Raw genomic sequence first — 26,992 nt, forward strand, 5'->3', positions numbered from 1 at the left:
GCTTTCTATACTAATGCCATTGCTCGTGTTTTTCTCTCGTCTTTGTATGCTTACACTAGATACTGATCCCTGATTTTGCGGAGCTGTATGAGATCAGGCTTTAGGCTGTTCATCTTTTTGTCTGTCTCCCGGTTGTCCATGGCTTGCGTCTTTAGGTCCTGCTCCAGCCGCACCTTGCTGTCGTGGATCTCTCCGAGGCGAGATTTAAGCTTTTCATAGTTCATCATGATGCGCTCAATCTCTTTATCATTGCTCTCACGCCTAAAACGCTCAATGTAGTCCTTGCTGTAGCGCTCCTGCGTGTGGCATTGCTCCTCGAAAATCTTGATGGTTTCATTGAAGGCTTCAATAGCTGTTCGCTTCATCTGGATCTCCTGCAGGACAAGATGAATAGTTGACACACAAAAAAAGCCCCAAAAAACAAATAAACAAACAAACAAAAAACAGACATGCAAAAAAAGCAATGCATTTGTTAGACTAGAGTATGAATATACCTGTGATGTCTTGGTGTACTCTTCATATAGTCTGTCATATTCTTTGCTTTTCTCCTGGTACTGATTGTGGTATTCCTGCAACTTCTTCCCCACTGCATCGATGTTGTCCTCCTTCACCAGCTGGTCCTGAGAGTCAGTTGGAGAAAGGAGCATTAGAGACAGAGTGACTTTCAGAAACTGACAAGGAAAAAGCTGGAGAGTAAAATCAAAAGCCATTTGTAATAAAAGGCCAAAAGGAAAAACAAAAATGCACGCACACACTCTTATTCCCATTACCCCCGTTCTCCTTACTGAGGGTGACTCCTGAACAGGCTCGTTAATAAACCACCCACAATGCCCCAGGTGTAAGCCCAGGTGGGCATTCTGGCTAATCTTGCATAGTTCTGAGTAATGACTGGCTAAACCTGCCCTTTCATCACTGGTGCGTGCAATTGAGTATGTCATAGGAGCCGGCCGAAAGGGCAACATTTCAGCGTGCAGGTATCATGTAGCTGCTGCTGCAGTTTAAAGTGGAAACACTAAGAGCAAGTCATTGGGTATAGAGGGAAGATTGTTGGTGGTGTTCAAGAGGATACTGTTTAAAGATTATGAGGAGGGAGTGTACCTGCTGGAAGCGGGAGATGGGGTACATGAGCTTGACATCCAGCTTGGTGTTGTATTGAGCCAGTGACTCATGTCTGTAATGGCTGATGAGCTCCACCACTGAGCTGAAAGTCAGGGGGTCAGAGAAGCCGTACTTCCCATCTCTGTGGTAGATCTTTATCAGCTTGTTATTGCCCCCTTTCCTGAATAACAGAATAACAAACAAAGGCTTAAAGAGACAGGCAATGCATTCTAAAACAGACAGGTTGTCAATTTATATACACGCCTTCAAACATTTGAAGATGTGGCGTACAAATATTTATACACCATAGCTTCTATAACACCTGGGCATGGTATGACTCCAAGGCGGGATCTTTGGTTTTTCCTGACCTGCCCGTGTGAGGTTAATGAAGAAGAAGAAAAAAATAAATAAATCACATCTTAGCCACCAAACACTCTTTGCTAAACTATGCATCAGAGAATGGCTTCATATTTCCTGCCACACTGCCCCTAACAAAAAAAACCCAAACAAAAACAAACAAACAAAAAAAACCAACCACACTTCAGAAGAGTCTATTTTAGAAGTCTTATTATTGACCATTACCCTGAAATGTTAAAGTTCAGCTGATGGTAAAAGCAGAAAGAAGGTGGAACTGAAACACAAGGCTAAAATATGTCACCAGGTTTGAAAAGAAATAATCAAACAAAGTCTAAACAGAGAATTATACTAAATAATTCAAGTTAAAAATGTATTTCCTAAACAAACATACTTATCCTATGCTAGTGTAATGAATTGTTCTGCTGTCAGTTGACATCATTAATAGGTTTTATTCATTTCTGTCTGAAAGTCAAAAGATGAACTAGTCATTAAGATTACATTCAGTCTGAGTTATCAAGGGACACACAGTGAAACAAAACAAAACAAAAAATACACAGAGGTAGAAGAGAATTCATTTTAAGCATGTATTCTATTCCATCAAAACACACATCAGAGCTCAGTGGGGGGGAAAAAAAAATCACGCTAATTTCTATTCTGTTATAGGCTGGGTAATCTGCTGGGAACAAAAGGATACCATGCACTTTGATGAAAATGAAAATTCTCAGCTTTCAGAGGATGAAAGTAACAAAATAACGCAGTCAGCTTTTTTGCAGCAACTAAAAATGATACCCAGTTTTTATGGCTTCCACGTGCTTGTATGCATGCCTGATAACATCGGGGCATGCTCCGAAATGAGTTGACAGATGGTGTTGGATGGGAACTCTCCTCCTAGATCTGGAGCAGGGCATCATTAAGCTCCTGGACAGTCTGAGGTGCAACCCAGCCACGCTGGATTTAGGTCAGGCAAGCATGACTATGGCATCAATTCCTTCATCCTATAAAATGACTTCAGGTGGCTACTGTTGTGGTTTCGTCCTATATAACTAAAACTGAATTGAATGATATCCTTCAGGAATTGCCACCAAGCTCTTGCCACATGAGGCTGGGCGTTGTCCAGCACCAGGAGGGTCCCAGGACCCACTGCACCAGCATAGGGTCCTGGGGGCTTGGACAAGCGGTCCGAGGATTTCATCCTGATGCCAAACGGCACTCAGTGTGCTGTTGCCCACCCAGGGAAGGTCTGTCAATCTCTCCTTAGGTTTGGCTCTTCAGACCATCACTGACCCACCACTAAACTAGTCATGCTGATGTTACAGTCACTCAGGGTGAACCTGCTCTTATCTATGAAAAGCCCAGCTCAGACTCCACAGTGCCAAGCAGTGAAGTCCATTTCTGATTGTTTGGCCAGAGACATTCACACTAATGTCCTCCATGCTCTTAAGATGTTGGGAGAGACAGCAAACCTAGCAATTGTACACAATGATGTGTCATCCTGGAGGAGTTGGACTCTAACCCTAACCCTCTATAGGGGACTTGGTATCATCTCGTGCTACCAGTAGTCACACTGACACTAGCCAAACAAAAACAATGATTAGAAAAGATGAGGTGGGAAAATATGCCTATAAAACCATTCTTCTTTTTGGGCATTTCCTCATTGTTGCCCCTCTAGTGCCCCTGTAGTTAATTTCATTCAAATCAAAGCAGCTGAAATTGACAAACAACCCCCTCTGCTACTTAAATGACCAAATCAATTTCCCAGAAGCTTAACTGCCTTGACCTTATACTCTGATTAAAGAGTGTTCCTTTCATTTTTTGAACAGTGTATGACCAACCCCCCCCCCAAAAAAAACCAAAAAAAAAAACCCCTAAAATTGTCCACTATTACTATGCAATGCTAAAAAACAACAAAAAACAAAATAATAATAACAGCAGCATGCTCCGACTATGGCAATACAAGTTTAAAATATGTCCAGAAGGCAGGCAACGCTCTATTATTCTTTATTATCTACAAAGCACTTATAGGAACCATCTCAGGTCTACATTCTTGCAGTTAACTAAAGGATAACAGCATTAAAGTGGATCAGAAGTACTGCACTCAGAAACTCTCAAGTTTGTAGAAATCCTTGTGTGGTTTAAAACACATCATTCAGATGCTCTGATATAGACATAAAGGTCTGTGTGCAGTGGCCTTACCTTAGTGTTAGCGTGTAGTCGCCTTGCATCTTAGTAGACGCGTCCCGAACCAGGAAAGTCCCATCAGGCATGTCTCTGAGCTTATCATTCACCTCCTCCCTGAAGACAAAATAGAAAAGAGAAACAGAGGAAGGAAAAAAAGGGTGTTTGACTTGGTTGAGTGATCCATGCACAGATGGTGTTCATTTGGAAAAGTCTGCCTTCAATCATCAGTGGCAGGCGAGTAGAACTTTCTTTATAACCACACACCTCAAAGTAAACAATCCGTCAATTAGCAGTGCAGGGAGGGGTGATCCTAGCCAGCAGTGTCTCAGCTGAGGATAAGTACGTGAGTGGCAGACTGACTGTCTGCACTGTAGGTGTGGTTATCACTGTTTGTGGAACAGCTAACCTGCACTTAAAGTAAAGCAGTGACCTTAACAGTAAAGACAATTTACCGAGCTGAGAAATAAACTTGTCAGTTATCTCTGGTGGTTAGAGTATATCAAAGTTTCAAAATATATTGACATATAAAACAAACAAACAAGCAAACCAAAGAAACATAGAATTATACTATATAGTTTACTAATACGATGGTGTATAACATAAAGCATATAAAAAAAACTACTCTATCCTGCAGTCTTTAACTGGTGGAGCCCTACCCCTACTGTCGCTATAGACTTTAAGCTCACTGTCAAAGTTCTCCTGCAGCATAGATGGACAGACAGTGCTGTGATATCTAACAAAGAATAATAACCTGATACTCTGAGTTAAGATTCAATTGATGCTAAACAACATGCTAAACAGGAAATGCTAATTTCAAAGCCACCAGACAACAATGACAAATATAATATTTACCCTAATGAATAATAAGTGTTACTGGTCATTTTGAGACTCTTTAACATGTTGGTAGCTTAGAACCAAACAAACATCAATGTCAGACAACTGACCAACTGTGGCCCAACTATAACTCCTATTATTTTGTGGTCTGACAACAGGTAAAGTACTGATAATACCCATATTTGCTTTTTTAAGATGTCTAAAATGTGCTGACCATGTCTGCACATAGAACATGCCTTTAGTTTCTGTCAGTGCAGGTCTTGTGTTGCTGGGGGAGGGGCCAAGCCTCCCACATCTGCATTTCATGTAACCTAACAATGTCACTGTTAAGCTCTCACTGATTTTTCTGTCAGTAACACAGTGTTTGCTACCTGGATATGTCACCCCAGTACCATTCGGCCTCTTGTAAGGAGCCTCCCGCTCCTCCATCCTTGGCGACATTGCTGCTGCCCCCTGCCATTGCGACCGAGGAGGGCTGCTGAGGCTTGGTTGGCTTTGGAGGAAGGGCTAGGAAAAAAAAACAAAACAAACAAGTATTACAATTACTGTGTGTATAACAGTTCATATGTACATGATATTTGCATACAGTATAACTTTCCCTCAGCCCTGCAGCAAAGTTCAACCATCAGTCTACAGCTGCAGACAGAGTGTTGATCACTTTATCATTTAGAAATACTACTTTGCACAACCATACACAAAAATGTATGGTACCTCGTTCACACTGCAGGCGAAATCGCATCAAATCCGACTTTTTTTGACCCTATGCGACCCATATCCGATCATGGTATGACAGTGTGAACGGCACAAATCCGATCTGGGTCACTTTCGTATGTGGTACTGAATCTGATACATATCTGATATTTTAGAAAGCGACTGCTGTTTGAACGATCATGTTGCATTAAATCCGTCTTCTATGTCACTGACACAAGACAGATGCCAATTATCAGCGCCGGAGAAGACATCATGAACCCTTCCTGGCCATCCAGTGTAGATGTTAGTGTAACGTTGGAGAAACGTGAACATTTTATTTGTACTGTATAATCTGCAGATTCTGACAGACATTTCCAACTATCCTTTGAAGCACCGCTCCTCTCTAAAACAGCAATAAGGATAATTATTAGGCCATAAGTAAATAACAAAATAACTTTATAACTTAAAGCAAAATTGGGAAACCATCAGTCAAACAATACTGTTTGCTCTGGGTCTAAACAGAGCGCGTTGTGTGTGACGTCTTCTTTTGCGCATGCGGGCCGTTTGAGCGTTCACACTAGAGCGCGTTTGCTGTCACATTTTATTTGTAGTGTGAACAAGCAGACAGAAAAATCGGATTTGATCCAAAAATCGGAATTGAGCATTAAGACCTGCAGTGTGAACGTAGCCCTAGTAGACACACCTATTGTATCAATTTCAAAATCTGACATCACTGTGTTCGAGTTATTGCATTCATAAGATTTTCCAAAAACTTGACCTGTGAGATTCAAACTCAGCTGATATTTGTAGAAGATCCACCAATGGTATCAATTTGAAATTCCTGCATCGCCACATTCAAAAGTCACCAGATTCGCATTGAATTTTTGATTAAATCCTTAATATGTACACATTCTTTTTATGCAGATGATGCACAGGAACTGTACTCATAACCACACCACATAAACACTGTAGCAGTGCAGCTGGTGACTGTATGGTTATTAATCACAAGTGAAGCACCCATATATCATAGTAATTATGCCTTATGTCAGAAACCACACACGCAGGTCAACTTTCACGTGAGTGTTCCCAGGGCTCAGCAGGAATGCTGAGGTTTGTTAAATGTGGAAATCCTCATGTTTTCATATCTTCTCCTGTCATTAAATTCATTCTCCTGTTAGGTTTGTAATGGGGAACTCTGGTCCTTCTGCTCGTTTGTTTGTAGCCATTGTCATTGCATCATCAGAGTGTTAAATTTGACTGAGAACTCTAACAGAAACTCTGACTTGCATTCTTCCCATTGTGTTTTGGTTTTCAACGGTTATGAAGATCAAGCTGTATAAACCCATAACTTAAAGGTTTTGCTATAAAAATAGGTTGTTGTCTTGTTATTAAGTGCTTCTTTATAAATGGACCGATTCTTATACATTTTTTACTTTTCTACTTTCCCAGAGCTCTCAAAGCCTTTTATACAACATGTCACAATCACCCATTCACACACATTCATACTCTGATGGATGCATTGGAGACCAACTTGGGGTTAGTGTCTTGCCCAACATATGCAGACTGGGGGAGCCAGGGATCGAATCACCAACCTTTCGATCAGTAGATGGCCTGCTCTACCTCAGGAGCTACAGCCACCCCCATAAATGTTCACTTTTACGTCACTTAAAGAGCTTAGTTCAGTTTGAGTAAAACTAACATAACAGGAGTGCCTTTGGTCAACGGGATCAATCTATAATGTTTCACAAGGTTTAGTCATTAAACAAATTTAAGTATCAAATGGAAATACAAACTGAAGAAAAGTCAATATATTTAACTGATTTTGTGAAATACTATGCAGTCTAACAAAAAAATAAACAAAGACTGAATGCATGAAATAAAGGTTAACATTACTGAGTCTGTTTCAACTTCTGTGTTGCAACTTGTGGCGCTAACATGCAACTTCTATGCAAGACTGGGATTCAAATCTATATTTGATTGCTAAGTGTGAAAAAAATGTATTATAGAGAAAACATTTCACCTTGCATGTCAAGTCAAGTAAAACAGTATGACAGTCTGCTCACACACTGACCAGTCAGTCAAACGGGATTGATGGTAGTTTCAGAGCTTTTGGTTTTTGAACACTGATGTTATAAACCAGCGCATATTGTAAAGACCTGTTTGGTGCCATGCTGCATGCTAAACAGAGTTAACCTGACTATGACACATAATACGAAAAACAAACAAACACATGCAAAAGTTTTCAAGTATCCAAGCACATCTGGACACAATTTAAGGACCAGCAGTGGGTGGCTGTAGCTCAGGTGGCAGAGCAGGTCAGCCACTAATCAGAAGGTCGGTGGTTCGATCCCAGGCTGCCTCCTGGCTGCATGCCAAATATCCTTGGGCAAGATACTAACCCCATGTTTGCCTACTGGTGGTGGTCAGAGGGCCCGGTGGCGCCAGTGTCCGGCAGCCTCGCCTCTGTCAGTGCGCCCCAGGGCAGCTGTGGCTACAATGTAGCTTGCAATCACCAGTGTGTGAATGTGTGTGTGAATGGGTGAATGACTGAATGTAGTGTAAAGCGCTTTGGGGTCCTTAGGGACTGAGTAAAGCGCTATACAAATGCAGGCCATTTACCATTTACCATTGTAATATCTCTCTCTCGCTCTCAACAGAGTACTGATGTGGGAGGTGTCATTTAAAAACAGAAAGTAACCTGATGAATGTACTGAAATGGAGTGGGCTCCTCCTGCAGAGTGCTCACGTGCCAGAGTCAGCAGCATTTGGGAACACTGTGGCCTCACAAATTACCACAAGACACGCACGCACAGACAGCAGAAACAGACGCTTGAATGTGAGGAAGGGCTGAATAAAACCTGGACTTCTGTGTGCACGTGCACATCACCACTCACTGTCTGTTGAATGCTAACACTCACAGCAGCAAATAGTCACATTGTTAAGTTATTTCTGTTATTTTTAAGCAATCTATAGTTAAAATGTTTATGCTAAATACTACATAGGTAACTTTTGTCCTTAGGTTCGACTGGTGCTGTGTCACTACTATTCCACAATAAGGTTGCTGCTGGAACATTGCAGGACTACAATCACACTTCAAATTAGGTATTACATCAATGACAGTAGCTCACTGGAAAAGAACCATTGGGTATGTTCTGAATTTACTTGGGCTTATAAATGCTGCAACAATCGTTGTTCAGCATTTTTTCAATATTATTAGAACTATTGTTCATCACAAATTTTCTTGAAATATTGTGATATCATTTTGAGGGTATATCACTCACCACTAGGTTGAGGGTGACTAATGTGTTTAATTCATATCTTCTATGGAAAAACAGAAGACATTTTTCCCAGTGCTATGAGGACTTAAACCTACAACATTTGCCCACTGGGGGGGAGCAGAGCAAGCAAAATGCACAATAATTGATTTGATGCTAATTACAGACATGCTAGTATATCTAACTGACAAGTACAAAAAAAAAAAGCCACAGCCACCAATGAAACAATGAAAACAATACTTTGGAGTTATATTTTAATTGTCACATGATAGTAGTGAGAATTCACTACAAAGTGTGTGTGTGTGGGGGGGCAAAAGAGGGGAAGTGACAGCTTGTGCTCATCTATGCAAATGCTTGGATGCCAATAAACTAACACACTACATTTCAAAGAACAAAAAAAAAGTAGGAACAGTTTACATCCTACAAACTTTTTCTTCACTCTTTATTGTAAGACCACTTAAACAGAGACTGGTAGCCTCTCTTCCTCTCCTGTTCTTTGTTCCCTTCTCACTGACTATTCAACTCTTCTCCCTCCTCTCTCTCATGTCACCATGGCAGTCGGTTAGTGTTGCCAAAACTGTCATCCTGCAGCTGCACTGTTCCCCTCAGTCAGCACTTTACAGACTAATGCTACACGTGTGCACTTCCAAGGATAGATGGGGTGGAAATTCATGTTATGTTTACATTGAAAAACACATGCACAAGTGAAATAGATTGCAAAAACAGAAAAAAGTAACTGATTTTAAAAAGCATGAAAATCAGAGTCTATGTGTGCTTGCAGTTGTGGACCACACAGAGGGTAGCGTGTAAAAAGCACAGAAGGATCACCACAGCTGCAGTTAGGCAATCTCATTACCAATAAAATGAGTCTTTTCTTGACTTCATTACGTGTGTCCACTTTGCATATGTTACTTGAACACCTCAAACACTGAAGTTACAATGAGATAATCGAATTTCTGTCTTACACCAACTACAAAATGCATTTCTACCAAATTAATGACTAAAACAATTTCTGCACCTTTAAGTCTCTCATTACTCCAATACTGTATCTGGTAGTTTCTTATGACAATGGACACAACAGAAAATAAGCAGTACACAAGCTCCAGATTGCAAAGTTCTATAAGAAAAATTAAGACCAGAGACCTGTAGAAAATCCAAACCTTCTGACAATGATCAGAATTTGTGGGAAATGTGATCTTATGTCCTAAATAAACAAGAATTATACTAATCGGAGAACAGTCTTAACCACATGGACATATTTGGAAAACGTTCAAAACTGCAAAAAACACAACTTAAAAAAATATGACCAATATAACAGAAACTGCTGAGCCCTTAGTCACAACTACTACATAGGTCCCTGAGAGGAAGCCAGAGGGACGGTGAACAAAGGGGACCGTAGGTGCAGCCTCCCCCTCACCAAACAAAGGACCAGTGCTCACACATTCACATATGCACAGACACTTCCATATCAGTTGTCATTGTACATGCTGACAGAAGCCTGCAGCTCTCCTAAACAATAACTGTCAGAGTGGACAGACACATGATAAACTCACTTGAGACAAAGAGAACTCAGAGAACATGGGTCTTGGGGCATGTTCAGGAGTGCACACGCCAGCTGATCAGGGAAACAGGGCAGCAAAATTGAGGTTTGACAGATGTGTACCGACACAGGAATTCATACACGACAATGGAATTAATGCACAGCCTACAGTTAAAAACTCAAAGCAGGAAGCATGAATGTGTTGTTCTGAAGCAATCTGCTTTATTTTCACAGCTCTACATCTGGATGAGGTAAGTGTGAGTGTACGCATCTGTTAGATGAATGGAGTCTTTCAGACTATCTAAAGAGGATCCAGATTTCTGATGTAGTAAAGCTGATTAACATTTAAGTTGACAGATTGACAGAAATTTAAATTTGATAAAGCTGTTTCTAAATATTAAAATATTATAACTTTTTAAAGAACCACAGAAAAAAAAATCTGCTTTAAGTGACATTCTGTTGTTGGAATTTCATTTGGACGACTGATTGTGACCCAGTTTTAAAATACAAATGCACACAGAGCAAAATAATGAATGAATGCCAGTGCTCGCTCACATCCTCTGCAAGTTATGGGTGCTGCAGGAGCAATAAAAGAGAAGGAGGAGCTCTGTGTGTAGGGGAAAAGCTGAAAAACACTAAAGAAAGGGCAGCATAAAAATGCAAATCAGTAGACATGGATACAAAGAAAGCTACGGTTACATTTAAAAAAGCAAAACTAAGAAGGCTGAAGAGACTAAAAAGTGAAATACATGAAAACAAGAAATCTCATTCCCTCTCTTACCGTTCTCCATCACACTCTCTGTTAGATGCATGTTTCCAGTTTTCTCTCAGCTGTTTCCCTCCTCCCTTTTTTCTGTCACTCACTCTCCTCGTCTTACTTGCACACACTCCCTCCTCTACCACCACCTCCTCCTCCTCCTCCTCCTCCTCTCCTCTCCGTCAGACTGAAGAAAAGAGGGAGCACAGCTCATTCTAAAAGACAGAAGATGCCCCAGCTAATCCCTGCACGGAGGCACGCCCCCTCATCCAATCAGAGGACAGCCCGGAGGGAAGGCGTGTAAAGCTCAAAGAAAGAAAGAAATGAGGGAGGCAGGGAGGAAGGTTGAGTAGGCTTGTGGTAGATCAAGTCCATCACACCACGCAATCACACACACAACAATGCAGCACCTCTAAATCAACAAGTTTCTACTGTGACTGCCAACTGAATTTGTATATTCATTCACTAACCCTAAACTAAGAATAAAAACAAAACTTACCCAACCTTCCAGTAAATTCAAGCCTTGTTGAAAACTGATTCTTGTTCCAGCTTCTCCTACAGGGAAAAGCTGGAACCAGAATGAGCTTCCAGCTTCTCCAACCAGAATTAGTTTCAAAAAAGGCTTAAAATGCAGACAAAACCATAGGTGCTGGACATTCTACATCTCTACACATTCTACTGGGCTATGCCTGGAAAGTTACACTGGTGGAAAATTAGCAGAAGACATCTCTGTCCTATTACAGAACAGGTCCTCATACTGACGTTTAGTTTCATGACAACGCTGCAATTTATTTACTTGAAAAACAATTTTGCATCTTTCCGCTGACTCACATTTCAACACAAAACAAATTAATTTTATTTATACAGCACCAGCTGACAGAAATCTAATTATGCTTTATATGAAGTAAAGAGGCCACGATATCAGAGTGAGAACAACAATCAGACAATCCCCCTATGTGCAGCACTTGGTAAAAGTGGGGAGGAAGAACTTGTTTTTAACACGTGCAAGGAAGCATCCAGACTGCACAAATAAAGAAAAGGAACAATATGAATGAAAAAAATGATTTGTCATCTTGGCAAAGGGGTCTTTTTCTTTTATTCTGTGTACACATGAATAAAAACTACGGAGAAGAAAGAGGAGCTGGAATGTATAACACTGCATTGTACTGCAAATGAACCTAGACATGCAAAAAGCACTCTGGTATGGTCCTTTGGCAACAATGTCCCGGTGATTTTCCATTGAAACACGAGACTCATCATTCACCCCACATCCACAGAGTGTCGCTTCACACACACCAAGTTGCCAGTGGATACGGAGGCCTTGCCCTCCCCTGGGGGTGGCAGTGACACTCCACCTGTGCTAATCACACCACAAGTACCACTGTACACACACAGGAATTCACACACTGTAGATATCAGTGAGGTGTTCACATTTCAATTCCAGTGTAATAAACATACACATGTAATGAACATCTGTGGACTTAGAGGTTTAGCTAATGACAGGATGTGCTCATTTGGACAAAAGAGCTGTAAGAATCTGAGTACTGTACAACCTAAAACCAACAGAAACAGTGAAGCTACTCGCATAGGAACAGAGGATTATTTGTCCTCTATAAACACCAAATCAGTCTACAAAAACACTCATATATACAAATGCTGTTCTGAAGGTTTCACATTGCCAACACAATGTTTGTTATGGCCCAAAACATTCTTGTTCACTACATTTTGTCAGATAGAAACAGTCTGCTGAGCAAAGCAAAAATCTGTTATTTTTTTTGTGCCATGACAAACCCCTAAAGAAATGGCACTAGGCACGATAAACGCCAAGGTCCAGTGGCCAGTTAAATGTGTGAATCACCATTAAATGGCCAGAATTTTGCATCTGCATCCCTAATGCACTGAGCAGCAGCAACAAAGGATTACCGACTGCACTTCAAAATACAAGGTCTAAAGAGAAAACGTAGCTGAAACAATACTTTTACCCAGCACAAGCTTAAAATATGTTACATATTCAAGCATCCCGTGGTAAAATGCTAGTGAGCTCTAAGCCCAAATACTCTGCAGCATGCTACAGATAGACACAACACGGCACTGTGAGGTTGCTGCGGAGTATAGTGCATCTTAATAGATACATGGAGGGAAAAGAAAGGAGACGAAAAAACAAAACAAAAACGAAAGAGCTACAAGGCAATTCAACAGCGCCTCCTGGAAACAACACAACGTCCCACATCTGCGCCATGATCCATTGAGGAGGGAAGAAAAGCAGGGAGGAAGAGGAGCGAGTCGAATGACACTGGCACAATTGCCGAGGAATGAATGAATGAAACTTATTCAATTGTGGGTGACAGTTGGCTAGAAATGGGCACAAAGACTTCTATATGTGTCCAAGTGAAGAGCGTTATTATTCGGAGATATTCAGGACGGTTTTATTCCAGGTTTTATTAATTTTCTTGGTTTCTTGCTTGTCCCATCCCCCCTCTCCCCCTTCCCCGCTCACGGCATAGCTGATTTTGGAACGATTCAGTCGGAATGGTTTTATGCACACTTCAAGTGCGGAATAATACCAAATCTCGGGATGGTACAACATTTACCCGGTGGTCTCATAAGCCAAATTCTCCAACAGTTAAATTAAAATGGGTTAAGCAGCAGATACAGTCACCTTGGCTCCTATTTTATCATCTCATAGGCCTCTTGCAAAGCCATCAGACGCAGAGAAGAAGTGGGGATGCTTCAGTGTACGGACTACACGGGACTTATTGTCTCCACAGTGAGACTGCAGCTACTGTGTCATCACGCAAATCTGTATCTTAATGTACAAAAGAACAGCTGTGGCGAGTGCACCGGACAGCGAGAAACAAAGAGTCCAAGGCGTTTAAAGCGCTGTCACTGCTGCTGTAAACTGCCATTTTATTTCCTTCGTCCCCGAATTACCTGCTTCTCAGCTACAGACAGCGCTACGTTTATGTACGCTGTCACAAATGTAGCGAGTGTGCCTAAAACATCACCGCTGCCCAGAAGCCCGCGAAGTCCTAATAAAACAAAGCCATAACTGCGTGACCGGTACGAACAGGAGCAAAACGTGAAATCTGAAAGCTTCTCTGCAAATTTCACCAGACACCAAAGCACACAGCTCCTCAACACACATCACTCCAGCTAATTAACTCCAGTCCAACTAGCCATTTCCCCGCTATCACCGGCCTGAAGCTTACCTGGTGGTTGGTCCATTTCCAGATAAAATATCAGCTCTGTGGAGTAGGGCATCATCACGTCCCTCCAGTCTCCTTCCTCGCCGGCTTTTTTGGTCGTCCAGACTGTGTTATACATTGCTTTCTTGTAGCTTAACCAGGCAGTCTTTGTATTAGAAAAACGCTATTAAACAAAGTAAAAATGACCGGCGTACTTAAAAAAGAAAAAAAGAAACAATCATCGTGTGCTCCTGTCATATGCCTCTATGTTAATCTATCTGTTTACTTCTAAGTCTTCTATCTGAATTCCTGCTTCAGGATTAAATGAATAGACGAAACGTATACAGCAAGCACCGGGCTGCGACTGCTCCCTCGGACATGTTAATATTGTTAACAACTCGGGGAACTTCATGAAGGCTCCTGTATGTATGTGTGTGCATCTATCTGTCTACATATATATGCACATAAAGACTTCCTTTAAACGGTGGGTAAGTAGATGCCAGCTCTACATACAACCCCCTCTGCCTCTCCTCCGCAGGTGCCACCGTCTCGCTAGTTTCATTTTAAGAAACGCACTGACAGGAGGAGGCTGGCGGAGGCAGAGCCGGACAACGGCTGGGAAAACCCACTCCTACACGACATGCAGGGGAGGACAAAAATATCACCAAATATTCACATAAAACTTAGTGTAAATAAACTGCTCTTTAATGTTACATATAATAATATCCCTCATTTATTCATTGCCATTATCTAATCCATGTAGGAAATCCAATTTTTCTATCGTCCCTGCCGATTTGACGAATAATTCATCGTCCCTTTATTACTCGAAGAGTGGTTAGCCCGTTTCTGTCCTCTATACGCCGCTGGCAAAGCGCTCTGCGCAAGCTCAGAAGCCGAATTTCAAAGCCAGTAGGAAAATTACCTCAGCCTATGAAGAGCAAGTTACAAATACGGTGGTTTTCCACTAAGTTTCTAACCTTCGCCTGAGTCTGTGTGACTACATGTTACCAGCTTCTGTTGCCGCTAAAACACATTCAGCACCGACAGCTGTTTGGTATGACATAACATGCTGCATGATAACTACCAGTCAAACCAGGACTGAGAGCCAGTGCTTGCTTTATTAATTTCTGCAAATTAACGAGAAACAGGAAGATTAGGATTTTTAAAAACAAATGTCATATTAGTAATCCAGTAAATATTAAATATACGCTATTACATATTTTCCTAACTGTTACCTAATACTAACAGAGCTTTAGTTTATTTGATCACTGGGCTTGTTTAACTAGCCTGTTTAACTGCTATTTGCAATGTGAAGCAAACCTCCTATGGTGAGGTAAGTACAGTTACAGATAATAATATGGAAGCTTAACCATGAATTAGAGAATGCTAGAGATATGCAAACATACATAAGGCCTGTAATAATTACATTAACACACACACACACACACACCAAAACACACACCCACCAAGAAGGATAGTATGGGTTTCCATGATTATGAGTTCAAGCACAATTTCTAGGGATCCTTTTGTTCATATTTTAAGATTCTAAAAGTGCTTGGTATTTTTATATTAACAATGAATGGCAATATGTTGTGGGAAAGGGGTCTCTGAAAGCGAAACAGAGTATTAATGTTGTGTTTAGACCAAACATTAGTGAAGTTTTACCCCTCATTATATGTGCATGTACAGGTGATACAGTGTTTCTGGAACACTTGCAGCTCAAAAATATCACCCAACATAGAAATGGAGAACTGCTTCATTCCAGTATAGTTCCAATAGCTGGAGTTAAGTAAAGTAAGTAAGTAAGTAAGTAAAATTTATTTATATAGCGCTTTTCACAGATAAAAATCACAAAGTGCTTTACAACACAGAAAATGGAAATATAAAAACAATATAACAGTAAATAAAACAATGTAAAACAATAAAACTATAAAAACAGCATAAGAAGAAATTAATCAAATGCTTTTCTAAATAAAAATGTCTTCTTGTAAAAGTTTTGATTCATTCAAATATTCACACTCTCTCTTTTTTTTCTGTCTCAATATAAAGCAAATGTGATATCAGGGAGAACCACAGAAATCCCAAAAGAGGAGGGAAAGAAGACACAAAAGAGAAGAATAGAGAGACCATATGCAGAAAACAGGACAGAAGACTTCCTTTTTTATGTCAGACAGGGTCTGCACAGATTTTGTATGACTTACTTAGCTATGTGTTGTGAGAAAACAACATTTTCTTTCGGTCTAATCACACCATTAGGCTATCACGTAATAGAGCTTTATAGCAGAACCTAAATGGACATATTCCTCGACTAGTACCATCTGATGCTGACCTACTGCCCAAAGTCCTTTCACTGAAAAAATCACATATTTTTCTTAGAACTTTGTTTCCATTTTTTTGTTTATAATTTTATTAACACCATGATGGGTGACCATTATTATGATCCAGACCCCCATCATCCCCACAGTAATCTCTGCCAGGAATGACAGCTGCTTTGTCTGGCCCAGTGTCCTATTTGACGAGGCAAGCAACTCCCATCTACTATCACTGACCCAGTCATCTATCTTTCCATAAACTTGTCTGTCTCATCTGTCCATCACAAGCGAGGTAGAAATGAAGGAGGATGAAGGGACCTTGTGTGAATTGAGGGAAGTGAATGGATTCTCCGTAATGCAGTACGTACACATATATATCATTAATGTGTGTTTGTGTGTGTGTGTATGGGTGGGTGGTTGTGTTACAGATGACTTATGCTGGATACACACAGCACAATGTTCTTCTCTGTACTGTGTGTGTGTTTACAGCCTGGCAGATGGATCACTATTAATGATACAGGAACTAAAACTGCCTCTCGCCAAACAAAGGAGAAACGAAGAGGGACGAAGGATGGGCAGACAGCACAGGAAGGGAGGACGATGATGGGAGATGTGCGCTGATGGTTGCACTGTCCCCAACCATCAGCACGCAGCTCCCCATTTAATTTCCCAACCACCGATCGCAGGGGCACCAAGTGGCCTATTTGCATAGCATACCCCATATACATAAAACATACAGTTATGTTTTCAGGCACTTGTTCAAGCACATGTGCAATCAGATGCAAAAATGAAAACAAATTCCCAAAGTAACACAAAACATTTTTAAGCTTGGCAGACAATGTAAAAACCCATTAATGGCTGATGATTGAAAGAATTGCTGATTTTGAAAAAGCTTACTTTAACCTATAGTTTTGCAGTATTTTCCTCTGCCTTTCACTATTATCTTGTTAAAAAGACAAAAAATAAAAATGAAGGAAGGACTGATATGTCAGACAATATCATATCTTCATTCGTAAGTGTTAACATGAATAGAAAGCTGCAATGGTTTACTCTTAAATCACTCTGTGTCCAGCACACACACAAAAAAGCACAGAGCAAATGATCTGCATCTGCAACAGTCCTGATTTGTTTGATCCTGTGTTATTGAATCCGTGGACTTCCCTTGTCTCTTTTCCCTCTGATTTAGTTGAGCTGTCTCTTGTTCTCCCTAGCTGTGAGAGTGAGAAACAGTTGCCACTACCAATGGGATAGTACTCATGATCCTTGGTTTGCACCCACCATTCTGCTCAGTTTTCAATTCGATAATTTTCAGTTCGACATTGTTGTAGTTTTCAGTTTGGATATACTGTTACTTAGGTTATGTTCTCATTTTGGTCTTTTGATTTTGATCTTGTTAGGTTTTTAGTTTTTCCTGTCCTCCTATATTTCCATGCCTAGCCTGTGTTTCTGTGTTACCTCCTGTGTTTAGTCAGTTCTGTCTTTGTGGTTTACTTTTGCCTGTTAAGTTCATGTGTCTTGTGTCTGTGAAGGTTCTCAGTCATCCAGGTCGCTGTAGTCTAAGGAGCTTTTCTTGAAGGTGAAACATCTTCAAGAAACTTAAAGAAGTCCAGACGCTTTTCTTTCCACGCTCTTTGGCTTTATGTGTCTTAGTTTCAGTCTCATCATATTCAGTTTTGCTTCTCCTGTCTCGTCTGTCTGTGATTATGTCCAGCTGTGCTCTCCAGACGGTGGAGGATGGTGGTGGATTCGAACTGTGTTTTCTTCTGCTTGCTTGTGCTGTAAATGTGCAGTGTTCAATCTTGTGTTTTACAGATTTAATTGGTCTTCTGTGTGAGATTGTGTGTGTACCGATTTAGAAAGAGACAGAAGAGTATTGTATATCTCCCTGACACGTTTCCTGGTGTCAGAGTGTCACTACTGTACAATCTATCACAGACTGAGCACATGGTTAGACTTTTTTTCTTTTAAAGGAAAAGGTAGCAACGTGCACATTTGCTGTCAAGATAGAAACTGTAGCAGCAACCTGAGACAAAGATGGATGAGATCTAATCTGCCAGGTTTCAGTGCAAAGCAACTGAAGCAACAAATAAAGAAATTAAGAGACAAGACAGGAGAGAAAGATTGGGGCGTTGGTCCATGTGCCTAAAATATTTTGTTGGGATTTAGGCATTGTCATATGTAGTTTATTAATGTGTGTGTGTGTGTGTCTGACAATTTGCTGACTACTTGCTCTATTTCTGTGCTTATCATCCATGGCTATTGGTGCTTTCACATTTTGTCTGACACTGTAATAACTAGAGTGGAAAGCACAATTTAACTGTAGACATGAATAGATTGCTAAACATAGATGTTGGCTGAGTGGGGTCTGTGAGAGCACACACACTTTTACACAAACACACACACACACACACGGTGGTTGCGTAATATGGCACGACACTTTTGTATATATTATGCATAAGCCTTTTCTGAGGGCGCAGGGAAGACGCACACAGTGTGTCATCCCCCACATCACTGCAACAACTATCATTAGAATGCACAATGTAACCAAGCAGTAATCCTTTTGTTCCCTTACTTTTTCAACACTGGGTTTTCTGAAAATATGGCAACATTTACAATACAGCTGTAAAGTGTCATTCTATTAGTAATTTAAGTAAAATTCTGACATTAATCGAGTCAAGTCCAGCTCTAATCCTGGTAGATCAACTGATCTCATTGGCAGTCCACATAAGCTGACGGCTCAGCTGATATCCTCTGTATACATTTGGCAAATTATGTAAGATGCTCATACAGTTTTTTTTTCTTGCTGTGCATCTGAAAACTGATTTGTAACCCATCTCCATCACAGGTCCCAAAAGGAAAGATCCTTTTGTGTCCAGCTTTTTTGTTTCATATCTTCTGTCATCGATGCCTGGTGTTATGTACTGGGTCTTACAGATGTTCTCTGTAGTTGCCATTGGTAGTGGCAACTGTTTCTGTTCTGTTATCTTCCATTTTCCATGTATGAATATGGAAGGCTGAAGATGTCAGAAGAAGAACAAATCTATGCCACCAAATATAAATGTCTGCAGATGTAAATAGCATTCTTCTTTTGAATATAGTGTCTTGGCTCAAGTATATAATGAATTCTTGACTTATGGCTCAAAAAAGTGTTGTCTGTGACGCCAATGACCTAAACCTTTGACCACCATCTGCCAAAATGTTGTCGTCTTCTCATCATCTTTACTTTCATGTGCAAATTTGCACCAGATGTGATGAAATTCCCTCTAGATGTTCCTAAGACATCACATTTACAAAAATGGAAAGGCTGTAAGATCACAATGTTGTTTACCTTTGGCTTCAACAAACATTTGTACCAAATTTAAAAAAAAAAAAAGGTCATTAAAATGTGTTCAGAATTTGCAAACTGAAGACGATTCTTTTAAATCCTCTACATAAGCTGCCTTTATAGATTTAACCTCCTAAGACCTGAACTCTTTCATGGCATGCATTCTTAATTTCTCTTTGCTATTTGGGCTGATTTGGACCTCATGAATGTAAAAACAAAGAATTACCTGATTTTTATTTTTTACCTGATTTTTGCTTTTGACTAAAATGAGATCCACATATGAGGACGTTCGTTTTAAACTTCGATAGAACAGTGGTAGTATAATATCCCTGTATAATGTCCTCATAAGTGGATATCAGGCCCTTGTAGAGCAAAATTGAGTATTTTGGTCTAGACAACCCAAAATGTGATGTCCACATATGTGGATGCCAGGTCCTAAGACATTAAAGAATCTACCTTATTATAAAAAAAAAAAATCACTTTCTAAAACTTTAATATCTATATGAATTTTCGGCCAAAATAATTCAGCTGCTTTTTAATGGCAAAAAGTCCAGTTCTATACATTTATATAATCTTGTAATGTTTAAATTCAGGCCCCATTTTGAGAAACATTCTTTTTCATCAAATCAGGTCAACCAGAAGAAAAAAACTTTTATAAAAAGTCCTGTAAAGTCTAGAATGCATTACCAGTTAACACACGAGAACTCATTTTAGAAACATTTATGCAGTTCCCAGTTGAGAAAAGCAGATTCCCAGATAAGTTATGTATCTAGAACAAAAGAAGTTCAGGAGACCCCTGCTAAGTACATTTCTTCTAAGTGAACAAGCATCTCCAGGGGTAAGACCAAGCTTAAACACCATTGACTAGACACCGTGCTGTAGTTAACATCACAGATACTGGTTTGATCAGGGCTTTGAAGGATCTTGCACATTGGATTTACATCGACTGTCTTGGTCTTAGTGCTGTGTGCTGTGAGTCATGTGAACTCCAACTCAAGCTTGGTTTCCCTGTTCCAGACTTTCCAGCTCAGTTATTTCCTGTCTGATTCACCAATGAACCAGTGAAGTCATTACTATTTGGAGAGGATTGACTCCCTTTGCCGGCATCAACTGAGCCTGTATCGCAAAATCAAAGCATTGCTCCACCTGTGTGAACTCAGTTTGTTGCACACTGCATCAGTCAAGCAGAAGTAGCAGTAGCAATTAGCCCGATTTTCATCAGTTATTGACAACACCCTACTGAGACCATGTGTCCATCATTTAAAGCAAACAACACTGAAAAAAGTATTCAGGTGCCAAATGATGTCAGAGAAGTCTGAAGGATTATGACTATAATATGGGGGGAACAAGTTTGTTTCAGTGCAGTTTTTAAAAAAGTGTGCACTTTGCTGAGCCGCTAACCCCACTTTAACATAGTTCAGTACCATTATTAGCTGAGATGAAACCTGGCAGCCTGACTCAACACACCTATCGATTTTTGTATGAATGATGAAAGTTTATTTTATTGTTTGTGGCCATTAGAGGAATGGCTGTTTTTAACACGTCTAAGGTGGCTTAAGTCTTAAACCCTTGGTAACCTTGAAATTATGTCGTTAGTTCCAAACCGTTGAAATCTTTAGCTTGTTATCCAAGTAGGGTTGAGTAACAGGTTCTGGCTACAAATCATAACAAATCAGTGGATAAATCCTCCATAGTAGTTAAACTGGAGCTGATCAGGAGAATGAATATTAGAATATTCAGAATATTAGGATAGACACAATAGAGTGAAGGTAACAGGACTATAGAAACAACAGAAATGAATAATTGCCAATTCCAGCACAGGCCAGATTTATATTGATATTAATATTTGTTCATTTGAAATTGTATTTGTGCAGTCATTACATATTCAGCAGAAATAGGGCTGTGTGTAAGCTAAATAAAAAACGATGAAATCAGTTTAGCATAAAGTTGTGTGATGTATTTAATAAGCATGGTGCACTGATAGAATTTCTGGAATATTCACATGGGAAATTAAGGGTGGGAAGCAAAACTAGTGGATTGCGTAAACAAAAGACTGGAAATGATAAATGCCATATGAGCACAGATGATGATACCTGATTATTTTCTCAATTTAAGTGGCTAAAATTATATTAACACCTATCCAGGGATTTTAAAAGCGGTGTTGAATAATTACAGGTTCATAATATCATGGGGGAGCAGTTGATTTGGAAATTTAAGGAGCCTTTCTGACTGAACATCATGTTGATTTGCTTGGCTTAAATTCAATAAATAAAACACATTTATAGCACAGAACTGAGAGGTAGAGCTGCTTTGGACAGAGGCTCTACATAATATAATGCAATGAGTGATTATAGCACTGAGTGTATCAGTAACAGGATCAGGTGAAGGCAAGATTAGAAAAGACAAAAGCCATAAGAATGTAACCACATACATAGAAATAACCAAGTTAAAAAGGACGATTGTCACCCTCTGGTGTCGATTTTGCATGTTTAAAGAATACATGACGGATGCTATTTTAGTAAAAATGGAGATGACGGTACAATACTCTTCTTGCTTGGTATCTATTTTTTGTGTAACCAGCCAGTCAGTGTGCCAAGAGAAACAGCAGATCAGAAAAGAGAAGGTAGGACATAGATGGCAGACACACACACACTAATACACACTTTTTGACTGAACTAAACCCAAATCTTTCCACCCTTCCTCCTCCCTTGTTCCTTTTTCAGATTGCTATATCATGCTGGCAGACAAGGCCGAAACTCTCCACTAGCATCTGCGTCTTTTTCCCTCTCTCCCTGTATGGCGCTCTGTTCATCTGTCGATCTGGCTCTTTGTCTTTTCACTTCCTTTGCGATGGGCGGTCAGACAGAAAAGCAGACTGTCTGATAGAGGAGAGCAAAAACTGAAAGAAGCAGCATCTTTTAGGGTAGTCAGACAGAGCCAAGCAGACGAGGTCTGACTCGGCAACGGGTGATGTCATCCCACAGTGTAAATGTCCCCATGGTCCTGATCCCATGATGCAACACTCTGGTGACAGTATGAAACAGGCTGCATCTGCTCCTGTAGGCTGCATCCAAAACTGCTGAGCTACCTTTCTTACTTGTTTCTCAGTCTTATTCTCCTTTTTCAACATTTTGTTAGTTTTTGCTTTGCAGCTCATTTTCTGGCTTTTCTTCAAATCTTTCTATTGCTTTCTCTTTCCTTGATCAGATCCCTCCAGCATATGCCCGGCCCCCGTCTCGTGCCCACACACACCGTCACCCCCCCCTCTCCCTTCTATATTTGCTCTCTACCCACACAGACCCCCTTCTTCTTGTCCTCTCCCCACTCTCCATTGGTTGTCAAGGCAGCAGGGCACCATGGCTCAGCATTATTCATGCCGTAGTCAGACAGCTCTGCCGACAGACAGACTTACAGCAGGACAGGCAGGTAAACAGCTAAGCAGAGAGTCAAGCAGGCAGGCTGCCTGACCATCAAGTGGTCCAGCAGAGGCAGGCAGACCTCGCTATAAAGATACCAGTCAGTTCAAGAAGCACCAGTCAGATGATTTAGAAAAGTATCATAACCAAATCATGACTAAAGTTACTTAAATACACTCCCAACATAGAAATTAACCTCAGCTGCTAAAATATATTTTTCCACTTTATCCATTCATCAATTTTCTTAACCTTTTAAAGCCTCAACCATGAATTAATTTGCAGAAAATTCAAAGTTATGCAAATGGAATGCCTGTTGAACCTTTTGGCAATTAAAAAAAAAATTAAATATTAATTTACATATATGAATTTTAATTTGTATCATATTTTCAACATTTTTTTTCAGTTTATTGCTTAAAATGCATTGTGCAATTTTTTTTTATGTTACTGGGGAGGAAAAATGCACTCATGATGTAGGTCTCAAAAACTCAACCCCCTTAGCCAGGTCATCACAAAGAGCAGACATGAATTTACATTCAGGAATGGAATGACCATCAGCCACCGCCAAAACATGGATGACATCAAGTTGCATGCCAGTTTCAATTCTATATGAAGACTGTATCATAATTACAACATCTGTCAGGGTCTTTTCTCAGCAGTGCACAGAGAGTAATTTTCATGTAGTTCCATACATTCCATTTTGCAATACCCATAAAACTGCAGCTACTTAAGTGAATGTATTGTCTTAGACTTTAGTATGTACCTGTGGCCACACACAGCAGAAAAAAAACAACAGCGATTACACATTTGACACAACAGTATCTTCTTTAACACACCAATGGCTCAGTATCTTCTGTGAAGTAATGTTTGGAGCTCTTCTACACATCACAAAGATGAGCTGTTAGACAATGATTTCAGGTTTACATGGTAGAATAGTTTGTAATAACAAAGTTCTCCTCTGGATAGATCCTGCGCTCCACCTGAGTCTAAGTCATTTGGACCTCACACACATCCCATCAAATTTTAATAGACAAGTTCATCGTTATAGATATTTACTTATCTTATATATTTACTTATAGGATATTTACTTAGGGTCCTTAATTCCAAGGTAAGACTCATTCAAATAAATGCCACACACTACCTAAATGTTGTTGACAGTGACTATCCTTTAATTACCACTTTGTACCAATCTTGTGATGGCTACTTCTGCTTCTGTAGCAACATGAAGTGTCACAAAGCTCAAACGACCTCAAAGTGGTTTGTTAAACACGTCTGAGTTCACTGTAGTCAAATAGCCTTCACAGTCACCAGAACTCAAACCAATAGAGCAGTCCTCGACGAGATTACAGCAGAGAGCAAATACTCCTTATCTGAGTTCTAAAACAGTCACAAGGACAACCTCCCATCTTTGGGTGCTACACCCAGACCTCTTCTGTGACTCTCACTCTCATCTGTCTCTGCCTCATTTGTGTATGGCTCTTGTTATAGCACTTGCTTTGCATGCAGAACAGATAAGACATGTCCTTTCCCAAAACATAAAGTGCAGAGACCCTTTAAAAACCAGTGTATGACAGAAGTGGCACAGTTAAATACTGTTGCTGCCGAGGTCTCATAAACTGGAGGTGTAAAAGCAAAATAGCAGGTCATTTGAACTGACAGTGAGAGAATCACCAGCAGTGACCCCCTGGAGCACTGAAAAGATGTTTGTGTGTACGCTGGGGTAATGAGGGGAAATCTGTGTCAGGTGTACAAACAGATTCACCCAGACAGCCGAAAGGAACAGGCAGCTTCTTTGTTTGCCACACTCTGCCTGCTGCTGGAGACAAAGGTGGAGGATCATAAAGCACACATGCACATTTACAGCATTTCCCTGACACCCACAGATTACATTATACTAAATGAAACACGTTAGAGCGAGCCAAGCTGACCCACGCTGCCTGACATGAGAAGAATTCCAACACCCACTGGTCAGAAATGAAGGATTTGCTGTAAACGGGGAAAGGAATAAGAGGAAGACTTGAAGAGGAGCATGTGGGGGCAAACATCAAGGCCCTGCAGTGGATTCAGTGACAATGCCAACAAGCTCAGAGCTGGAAGTGCTGAACAGTGGGTGTTGAAGATCATTAACAGGCATTATGATTGTGAATATCAACAGTGCTGATACTCTAAGAAAAGCAGGAAACATTTGTACTGTGTCCCAGTTCTATTATACGTTTCATACTTTAGTGATTTTGCACTAGTGTATGCGTAAACACTTCACGTGGAGACATGCACCAGGGAGTGCAAACATTTTCCCCACCTTTGCTGTGAGAAGCACTGCCCTGTGTTGTTACCAATCTTCACCTCCTTCTAGTTCATTTAAAGTCAGTAGTTTTGCTCTTTAAGTTGAGTGTAAGTCAGCCAAACAGCAGAAGGTGTGTTTTGTCTGCATAGTTGAATGTAGGGAATCGTTCAGTCCATTGCAGCATTTTCTACATATGGATTTCACTCACTTTTAACATTTTAATCATTCTGAATGAATGATGTCAAGTGCTAGAATTGTTTTTCTCTCCACAGTCATCGTTACCAAATAACCAAGGCCTTTGCCATCTCAAGTCTCATGTTGTGCTGTCTTACTGGCCAGGTTGATGTTGAGACAGTCCAGAATATCATTCAGAGTTTTTGAGGACACTGATATGCAATTCTTTTTGTTTTACTTTAGGTGGCAGCTTCTTGTATTTAGAGTAATTGAAATCTATATTTCTAAGATCATACATTCATTTCTTTTGAAATGCACTGCTTGCAGTTCCTGCTGTTACCTTTTAATAGAAGTTCGTATTTGAACTTTCATCATTCTCACTGAGAGAGATGACATAGTCCCAATTAATCCTGCTTGCCCAGCGATTTAAAAAGCGAACCATAAAAGGCTGTCATTAAATTGTCAAATGCTCACAAGTTCTCTGCTTTACAATCTATATAAACAGTTTGTAGTTGTTTGCATTGAATATAAAACAACAGGTAGCAACAGGCTAATAATTCATGATTCATCTATAATACTCTACCTGGGAAAAATGTAACTAATGGGTAACAATGGGTAACAGAGCCTCTAAATATCACAGTGACAGTGGTAAATGCACTGTGGTTCGAAGAAGCTTGAAAAGCTTGGAAAGAAAGAAATTCCAATTAAAATTTGAGCACCATAAAAAAGCTAAGCTATTTTTACTTAATCACAATTTGAGACTTCATGGAGCAGCATACCTGCCTGTCCAGTAGCCACTTAAGCGTTAGCAGGAGTTCGTTACAGGCAACAGCAGCTAGTGATAACAAATTTGTACAGGGCATAATGTAAAACAACATTCATGTTGTATTAAGCTTGTATTAACGAATTTTGTGTTCCCAGAAAAAAGATTGTTCCATTAAGACTCACCATAAAAACTATACTTATAGCTATATTATCACTACTTGTTATGTTAGAATATTACAGTCTTTGAACTTGAACATCATCTTCTGTCCGTCTTAACGGATAGAAGATGATGATTTCAGAACCACAAAGTTTGCTTGGTTTTTTTTCAAGAATATTGGCCAATAGTTTTCGATTTTGTGGTCATCCTTATGACATTTTCAGCTGAAAACTTTGAGTCTCAGGTGGGGATAAGTTCCCATTCTTTGACTTGAATGTGACAGCAGGCTTAGCGTGGCCATCCTCTTCATCTCTGGATCCATCCTCATCATTCATTTCGTGGCCTGGATTATATTCCTCGCAGTCTTCAGCTACTGATTCTTTCTCTTCTAATTCATCCTCACTGTCAGTTTCCTGGCTTCTCTGCTCGTCACTAATGTGGTGATCAAATGTGGATTCAAGAGCCTCATTTAGGGTATATTGTTCTGCCATGATGCAGCCGCACAGTACAAGTGAGCAAGGCCTCAAAAAAGCATTATACACTAAGGCTTACGATACACTAAGTTCAATGCTATTGAAACAATGTTGCAACTGTATATGAGAACTGCCAATACAGGAGTTGTTCTAATAGAAGACAGCATCTAGTGGG

General features: G+C 40.2%; 1 protein-coding gene across 7 annotated transcripts in view; it reads right to left on the bottom strand.

The window, feature by feature from the left end:
- LOC120744258 (phosphatidylinositol 3-kinase regulatory subunit gamma-like) overlaps nucleotides 1-26,992 on the bottom strand; it is a 189,150-nt gene that overhangs the window by 9,669 nt on the left and 152,489 nt on the right. For 5 of the 7 annotated variants that reach the window (XM_040048528.1, XM_040048529.1, XM_040048527.1 and 2 more), the window contains 5 exons: nucleotides 4,839-4,974; nucleotides 3,649-3,747; nucleotides 1,099-1,279; nucleotides 495-620; nucleotides 55-374 (listed from right to left, as the gene is read on the bottom strand). In XM_040048528.1, coding sequence (XP_039904462.1) covers nucleotides 55-374; nucleotides 495-620; nucleotides 1,099-1,279; nucleotides 3,649-3,747; nucleotides 4,839-4,974 — 862 coding nt within the window. Of the gene's footprint in view, nucleotides 1-54; nucleotides 375-494; nucleotides 621-1,098; nucleotides 1,280-3,648; nucleotides 3,748-4,838; nucleotides 4,975-10,753; nucleotides 15,703-26,992 lie in introns of those variants that run through there. The other 2 variants (XM_040048531.1, XM_040048532.1) reach the window with 2 other exon arrangements.

This window comes from Simochromis diagramma, unplaced genomic scaffold (assembly GCF_900408965.1).
Source record: "Simochromis diagramma unplaced genomic scaffold, fSimDia1.1 OVJJ01000557.1, whole genome shotgun sequence".
In the NCBI taxonomy this organism is placed as follows: domain Eukaryota; kingdom Metazoa; phylum Chordata; class Actinopteri; order Cichliformes; family Cichlidae; genus Simochromis; species Simochromis diagramma.